This window comes from Marmota marmota, unplaced genomic scaffold (assembly GCF_001458135.2).
Source record: "Marmota marmota marmota unplaced genomic scaffold, marMar, whole genome shotgun sequence".
In the NCBI taxonomy this organism is placed as follows: Eukaryota; Metazoa; Chordata; class Mammalia; order Rodentia; family Sciuridae; genus Marmota; species Marmota marmota.
In genome coordinates, this window is record NW_025999949.1 from 37,336,503 (window position 1) to 37,345,180 (window position 8,678).

An 8,678-nucleotide genomic window follows, 5' to 3' on the forward strand; every position below is an offset into this window, starting at 1 on the left:
CTCCCACGTCGGCTATTCTGGAAGAGAGGAGAGTTTTTAGGTCCTGTAACTAGGCCTCTCAATCCCACCCAAGGCAACTCTCTTCGGAATTAGGGACCTTGGGTTTTGGTGTTTCCCACTTGTTCCCATAGAAATCCCGCAAAAAACTTGTAATCAGATGAGAGTCTCTGGCCTTGTGTTAGGTGCGCACACATTTCCTTTGAGTCCCTATGACCAGGACCATGAGCTTCCTGTCTAACAATTTTGGGACACAATTTCTTTCCCTTTTGAGTAAAGACGCCCTCTGCTCTGACCCTGTGACTCCCTGAGGTCGTCTTCTGCTCCTAGCATCTTGGTAACTTTTCTTTCCCTGTTTAAAAATCATCATTCTCTTACCAGCAGAGTTTAGTCTCCCTGCTCTTAGGACCAAGGAACCCACACAGTCCTATGTGCGCAGTGTCACTGAATGGCGTCCCAGTTGTTCCTCTCCTGCCTGTTGTGGTCTTATTAAGCCCAGAGAAAGGTGTGGGGGGCACAGATTTTCTTGCCTGTGTTCTTTCAATGAAGATCAACCACAAGTGATTGATCTGTAACACCCACAATCAGTAGCCCCATCCCTCATTGGTAATTTCAGATCAACATTTAAAGAAAAGGTAATAGGTGTTTTGAGGACATGACGCCCACGCAGGAAGACGCGCTTGCCAGAAGGAGCAGGAGTGCACAGGAGGCGGGAGAAGGCTGGGGAGGGAGTGGAGGCGACCGGCACCCCAGCGCCAAGCCAGGCTCTGACGCAGCAAGTCCTTTGGGAGGAGTGCAGGGCTGGAGTAGTTGGATGACTGCACAGCGTGCCTGCGTTGGTGAGCTTTGTCTTGTGTCTGGCACAGACTGTCTAACTACTGCTCACTTCTGGGTCAGGATTGTCACGGGAGTCTTCAAGCAGGGCTCCCTGGTGGCTTCAAATTGCCTGAATGTGCGTCTGAGAGTGTGGCAAAGAACCAGGAGCTCCGACAGTACATTATGAGCAAGGAAAGTGGTTGAGAAGTGAAGGGAGGGCACCCAGGCTCATGGAGGAGATTAAAAAAAAAAAAAACAATGAAACCAAACCCCCAGCAAGCCAGGTCAAGCACACAGCAGGAGGCTGGGCCGCCCCTGAGTCCAGGGGACTCCCAGGGCCTCCATCCTTCTGATCGCCCTGGGAACTGCAGTCCTCAGTCTGCACGTGGTGCTGTGGGAGAGCCTGATAGAAAGGAGCGTGGATTTAGGTGGGTACAACAGGGGGTGTCCCTGAAGAGGGGCTTACCTCCTGGGTGGCTTGCCAAGGTGTTCTTGTGGGGGCACCAGTTAGAGTCCAGATCCTTGGTGTTCCAAACAAAGAACTGAGCAAGACACACCAAGGAACAGGCAAAGTGCAGATTTATTGAAAGTGACGGTGATGTAGCACCACATCAGGTGAAGCAAAGTGGGTCGAGTGGAAGAGAGCTCAAGGCCCCATGTCTGGAAATCTGTGTCATGTATGCCGAGATGTGGGCTTTTCTCCCCGTGTGGACCCGACTGAAGACCTTACCCCACTTCCTCCCATTGGTGACCTGTTAGAAATACCAAGGTGCTGCAGAAACCTGGCTAGCAAGTGCCCGGGCGGGCGGCAGCCTGCTTCCAGCCCCAGTGCAGCCTGCCTTTCACTCTGGTTGGAGGAGCTGGGGGTACAGTCCATGCAATCAGCTAAGTTTCAAATTGGGGCAGGCAAATGGGAAGGGCCATAAATGAAATGCCTATGACTGGATCCAATTAGGACTGTATTTTGAAAATGGACCACCACATATTACCTTACGACACCTGGTTAGCATAGTGTCCAGTTCCCCCCACTGGTTACCTGATTAGAATGCCGCCCACTCCACCCCCACTGGTCATGTTAAAATGTTGACCCTCTGAGGAAGTTGCCATGGTGATAAGTCCTCCCTGGCTGAGAGGCCATGGTACCGGGCTCCTGTCTTGCCCTCCAGCAGCATCTTCCTTACATCCTGTCCCTCCATCTTGGTGTCCCTGAACTCCTACCTAACAGACACAGTTGTCATGGACCTGCCTGGTGATGGAGGGAAGCCACCTGAGCCTTTGTCTCCGAGTGTGGGTTCTCGTTGCTGGACTGGGCTGTCCTGGCTGTGGTCCTGCCTGGGGAACAGTCTGTCCTCTATCTTTGTCCTTCCGTCATGGCTCTCACTCCTTTCTCTCTGTTTGCTCCTTTCCTGCCAGTTTGGAGGTGGAAGTAGCCTCTGGCTGGCTGGTGCTCCCGTCCTGCTGCTGGCCATGTGTCCCGGGGGGCAAAGGTGCGACTTATGTAGACAAGGGGAGAAATAAAGAATGTCCACGTGCTTCTGCCCTAGTCCAATCACTTAATACAATTCACTCTATAGGTTCTTAATCAAGAAATGGCGGGGCTGGGGCTGTGGCTCAAGCGGTAGCGCGCTCGCCTGGCATGCGTGCGGCCCGGGTTCGATCCTCAGCACCACATACAAACAAAGATGTGTCCGCCGAAAACTAAAAAATAAATATTAAAATTCTTTAAAAAAAAAAAAAAAAGAAATGGCAATCTTAATGCTGGGCTCTGCAGTAGACATGATCAGTGCCAAGCAGACAGCCCTACGTCAACTCTAAGCCCTGCAGACACACCTCATCATGACAGGCTCATGACAGCCAAGCCCAGTGCCAGGTCTGGAGTCTCCAGTCTCAGGCCTTCAGTCCAGCAGATGCGCAGTCACCCAGACCGCAGTGATCAGGTCAGGACCCAGTGGAGTCTGCTCCTGGGGTGGAGCTGACGGCTGGCTAAGGAGATGGTTGTAAGGAGACGTCGATGTTCTCACCAGGGTCAGGAGGCTGCGGTAGAGGACAACACAGAGGACCAGGCAGATGAGAAGAGCTGGGACGTCAGCCCAGGTCCTCACCAGGCTCTCCGGCATATGAGCATCAGTGTCAGCTGGCTGAGTGTCTGTCCTTTTGCTCTATTATTTATACTAGTTTTTGGAGCTTCTGCTGGCCCTTTGGGACCCCGTCAGCTGTTACCATCTTACATTTTAGAGCCAAGCCATATGGTTTGGTGGCTTCCGCCTTGATCTTTACACTCTTGACTCTTATCAGGGGTAAGGCGAGTGACATGTTTGTACCAAATGACTTCACTCTGACTCTTACAAGGGTGGTGAAAGTGACCTGGGTGCCAGGCTATGCTTGATGACTTTGGAGGGCCCTGTAGGCTTGTGCCCGGGGAGACTGCAGGTTTTTAAAACAGAGTCACTTAGGCTAAGGCCTAAGGCCACCCTTACAGCCTGGGGCCCCGAAGACCTACAGCTGCTGTCTGCTCACTCACAGGAGACCATGCTGCCCTGTCATGCCTCTCCATGTCAGGATGTCCTCCTCCTGACCTGGCTGACCATCAGGTCTACAAATGTGATTCCTGTTCCTGAAACCTGCACAAACCTGGGGGAGCTCGGCAGCCCCTCTGGGCTCAGGGTCGCCCCCTTCCTCCCATTCTCTCGTCTCCCTGGTACCTGGTGGCTGTGAGAGACTTGGTTCCAGCAGGGGACCAAACCCGTTCTGCTGTTCCAGGCGAATACCTGTGACGTGGTTCTCATGTGGCCACCACGGGGCACCTGTGGAGCCTTTCGGCCAGTCTCTGCCTCCCTGCCCGCCCTCCCTTGTCTTTTCTAGGGAAATTTATGGGAGCCCCACCCAGGGCTGACGACAGGACTGAGCCTGGAGAAGCTGCCAGCCTCAGTCCCCTCAAGAGTCCATTCCCTCTCCTTCCACTCTCCCCTCTGCTTCCCGGGAGAGGGTCAGGCTCCCCGCGGTTCTCAGCTCTTGGTCAAGCCTGACCCCTCCCTCACTGTTCTGAGCTGAGAGCTTCTCATGGGAAATGGGGAGCAGTGTTTTTGACGATCTCCTGGAGCTGAGCTTGGTCCACATGTCCTACTGCCATCTGTCCCCGCTGGCGACCTAATGCTGGGCTCACAAATCTGCGACCTTCAGGTCCTTGGAAAGAGAGAGAGCCGCAGGAATTCTTTATTCTTATATGGAACATTCTATCCCCAAAAGGGCAAAGGGTAGGGTTACGAAGGAACAGGTGAGTGTGGCTCACCCCCTCTGGGTGCCTCCTGCTCCTAGGGCCACACCTTGTTATCCAAGTGAGGAAAAAGCCCAAGTCACGAGTCATGACACTACTGTACCAGACTACGGTGATCTTTCAGATCCCCTGGTGCATCAGGACTTAAGGGTGTCTGCATTTGGAGTGGCTCCCCACGGTGTCCCTCCTCAGCTGCCATGTCTGTGGTGGCCTGAGAGCGCTCTTCCTCTCACCCCGGGCAAGGGTCTGCCAAGAGTGCCCTCTCCCTTTGCTCTCACTCTGGGCAGCCAGTTGGCAGATTCCAGGGCTCTCGCCTTCACCCCTCTCTTAAGGAGGGGGCCAGAGTGTGGTCGGCGGTCATCTGTGGGGCACAAGCCCACGGCAGGTGTCTGGGCTGAAGCACCTCGCTGGAGGCCTCTGAGTTCCCTGCTGGCCCCTGGCCCTCACACTGGGGCCTGGTCTGCCCACTGCAGCTGGATGTGTGCTCTCTGTGCGTCCCTCTCTAGAGTGATGTGCGTTTCTGTCAAGAACTCTGCCTTGGGCCGGGGTGGGGGGCGCGTGCAGAGCGCTTCCCCATGCGGTGAGGCCCTGGCTCGATCCTCAGCACCATATAAAATAAATAAACAAATAAAGATACTGAGTCCATCTACAACTAAAAAATATTTTTGAAAAATTAATTAATTAAAAAAAGAAGGAACCTCTGCCTTTGAGCTCATGCCTTTCTGTGGGTTCACGTTTGGTCGACAGGCTTAACTTAGTACATTTCTCTGCTTTGTTTTGTCTAATTGGAGTGTCTGTCAGTTTCTTATTGTCTTTACTCACAAAACAATTATTCAGTCCAACCATCCTGACTGAGAAGCAGGTGCTCCAAGATCACTCTCCAACTCAGTGGGACTGGATCAAAAAGAAGAGTAAGGGGAATGGCTTCTGAAAGCTCCTCCCTCACCTGAAGAATCTGGTCAAAGATGAAAGCAGGCATCTCTGATCTGGATCAGCAGCTTACCGACCCCGTGGTCACACCAGTACATTGCTCTGACTTAGGCTCTGGATTTTGACATGAAGCTCATACGATCCAGTGTGTGTGTTTCCATGTGCCACATGGGCAGGCACCACGTGTCTATCTGATGAGACCCTCCAAAGTTCTGTTTGAACTTGAACAGGTGAGCGCTCACATAAATCACAAGTGTTGAACTGACCTAGGTCACTTTAAGTTCACACAACCCAAGTGAATCTACAAGTAAGTTGGTTTCAGTTTGCAGATCCATGATGCTAAGGCGTCCTCAGCATCCTGACCAGTTTTGCCCAGGTGGCCGGCCAGCCAGGAGCAGTTTGTCTCTGCCAGGGGTTTGAGATGCACTGTGTATTGCTGTGATTCAGGTGCAGCATGGGGTTTTGACAGAAAGAACTTAAAATGATGACTATGTGTGTCTGAGATCTTGATTTTCATGCATATTCTAAAAATAACTGGGCCAGGGTTGTGGCTCAGTGGTAGAGTGTTTGCCTAGCATGTGTGAAGTACTGGGTTAGATTCTCAGCACTGCATATAAATAATAAAATAAAGGTCCATCAATATCTAAAAAGTATTTTAAAAAAAATAAAAAATAGGGCTGGGGTTATGGCTCAGAGGTAGAGCGCTTGCCTAGCATGCATGAGCACTAGGTTCGATCCTCAGCTCCACAAAAATGTAAAATAAAGATATTGTGTCCACCTAAGACTTGAGAATAAATATTTTAAAAATAAAAATAAAATAATAAAAATAACTTAAAATAAATTAGGTAAGTGTAAATAAGATAAATGCTTATAAGACTGCTCTTTTATTTATATAAAGTCTAAAAGCTATATGATAGAGATAAAACATTTGAGTAACATTTAAATAATAAAATACTAAACATCAGTGCCCGAGGTGGGGCAGGCTCTGGCCACCAGTGCTCCCATCCTGCTTTGTTCTGGTCCCCTTTCTATTCCTGCAGATGGCTTTCACTCTACTTCCATGAGCCTCTTGTTTTTGAGCTGATTCCAGGAATGGGCAGTAGACCATCAAATCAACCTGAGACTAGAATGTCCACCCTGAGGTAAGAGAAGGCCATCTCCAAGGAGGTGGACACCTCCAGTCAGTGGGAAACACCAGACGCCCAACTCAAGCTCCTGGGAATGCTGATTTAAAATGGCCATGGCCCCTGATCTGATCCTCAAAGAAATACCCACTGCTTCCCAAAGACTTGGAGGAGGAACCAGAGACATGGAGAGAGGCCTCCCCCTGGCTGCCGGCACCCCAGGGATGCCTGCTCCCCCCACCTCCCTCCAGGCTCTACTCTTCCCTGAGCCAGCCGAGTGTCCACATGAGTCAATGACTGAGTCAATGACATCCATCAGACCCCGTGTTCCTTCTCCTGCATGTGCCCTCATCCCGGAGACCCTACATGGGCTTGTCCTTCAGTCTCCGTACTCTTCTGTCCCCATTATCATAACTCCAAATGCAGGCACCCTATGTCCTGATGCACCAGGGGATCGGAAAGACCCCGTAGTCTGGCCCCGTCATGCCACAACCCGTTATGGCACTACCTCCACAACACGGCGTGGCCCCAGGAGCAGGCGGCACCCGGAGGGGTTGAGCCACACTCACCAGTTCCCTTGTAATCCTACCCCTGGCCTCATTTGAATGGCTTCTCCCCAGTAAAAGGGTTCAGCACGTGCACCCTCTCTCTTTCTGGACCCCTAAGGTCAGAGGAGCTGTCATAGAACCCAAAGAAAAAAGGTAGCTCTGTCTGTGTGATCATCGCGCAGCCCGGTTCCCTGGAGTGACTTGAGTGTTTAGTCGTGGAACGCGCTGCAGCACACGTCCTGGGATTCCAGGTTTTTGGTGTCCAAAATCCAGCTGCAGTAGACACGCTGTTCCTGCCCCGAGCACTCCTGCTGCAGCTTCCTCCTGCAGCTGCTGCAGCACAGGGTCATGACCAGGTGGCTTCAAATCGCCTGGGTTCTCTCCCAGCTCTGGTGGGTGAGGCCTGAAGTCAGGAGGTCAGCAGCACGGCGTGTCCCTCTGGCACCCTGAGCTCCTCATCTGCAGGTGTACCCTAACCCTAACTCTCCGTCCCCACACAGCTCCCTCGGGACGGAGGGAAGAACACCTCTCAGGACAGCTCTCGGCGGCACAGGGTTGACAACCCCATGGAACACCAGGAGAGAAAAGTGCACTGATCTCTGAGGCTGTGGGAGTGGGGCAGCACGCCAGGGGACGGGGCGACGAGCTCAGCCTTCCCAGACTCATGGTCAGTGGGAGTGCCAACCACCAGACAGGCAGGGCCTGTACTGTTCTGAAAATAATGCCACGAGAGGCCCAGCCAGATAATACGGGCGATGCCAGGGTGAGGAACAGGCGGGGCGAGAGGCACAGCTGCCCTGCACCACAGTAGAGCACATGCCCAGATGGCAGAGGCACGCCAGGCTCTGATGGACAGCACAGGCTGGACCGGCCCCACCTCCACATGCAATGGCATCAAGAGACAGCGCTCCTGCCCACCCTCAGGTGCCACATGAGCCAGTCCCCTTTCTTCTTTGCTTGGGCCAGTCTGGGATCCTGGCCCTCCACATGCTGTCTCCTTCTGGCTTGAGAGGGACCTCCCACCCTCCATGGGGTCTGAAGTGTTGAGATTCGCTCTGGTGCAGTGTTGGTTTCTTCAACTCTTGACCCAGGAACCAGAGTTCTGTAACAAGGACTGCAGGAGGCTGTCTCGCTGAAAGACTGGCATTCTCCTCCCTGTGGGAGGACATGGCTCTGTCCATGACCTGGACGTGCCCCCATCTTGGAGGTAGAGGATGTGCCTTCAGGTGTAGGTGTGCCGTCCTGCAGCCCCTTGGGTCGAATTACACTCACCTGTCCTTGTGACCCTGCCCCTCCTGACCTTTTTTGGATGGGACTTTCTAAAAATGAGGGTCCCCCCAATAAAAGCTCACTTCCGAACGTGCCCTCTCTCTCTTGCCAGCCTCTCGCGACTTTCCTCGCTCTCCCATTTGGGGAGCTTGAGGCAGAGAGCAGAGGAGCCGTCCTGAAGCTTGATTTAAAGGAAAAGTGTGTGTCTGTGTTTTATTTGGTGTCCCAGGAAATTCACATGAGCGACCTTAAGTTCAGCTGCCCACCAGGTCAGAGCGGCAAAGGACTCCCATCCCGCTGGACTGGCCTGCTCTAACACATCTGCAACAGCCCCCTGCAGACACAAGCACTCGGAGGCAACAGGTCAGGCTTGAACACAGCAGCTCCACCAGACACTGGCGTCAGAGGCCCCGGGAACTGCTGCATCAGGTTCCGGTGGCAGCAGGCTCAGGAGAAGCTGTCGGCCTGCAGATGTGGACACCACCTCAGGTCAGGCTCAGCAGAGTCAAGGGCAGGCCTTCCTCGGCCTGCTCTGCCCTGCCCTGCCCTCCTCCTTCCTGAGCAGCACTGGACTTCTTGGCTGTGCGGCCACATTCCTATGTCTTCTGCACTCACGGGTCTACCTGCCTTTTCTGGAAAGTTGTTTGGTCTTTTTTTCCTCCCATTATAAGGAGTTATCCTTTAAAAACATTTTTTTTTTTTTTTTTTTTTTTTTTTTTT

The 8,678-nt window shown here is 52.7% G+C and overlaps 1 protein-coding gene across 1 annotated transcript in view; it reads left to right on the top strand.

Moving 5' to 3' along the window:
- The first annotated feature begins 1,945 nt into the window (after positions 1-1,945).
- The window catches only part of LOC107142810 (protein FAM83H-like), a 23,277-nt gene continuing 16,544 nt past the window's right edge, over positions 1,946-8,678 (top strand). The window contains exon 1 of the mRNA XM_048802299.1: positions 1,946-1,952. Within this exon, the coding sequence (XP_048658256.1) occupies positions 1,950-1,952 (3 nt within the window). The 5' untranslated portion in view covers positions 1,946-1,949. The remainder of the gene's footprint in view (positions 1,953-8,678) is intronic.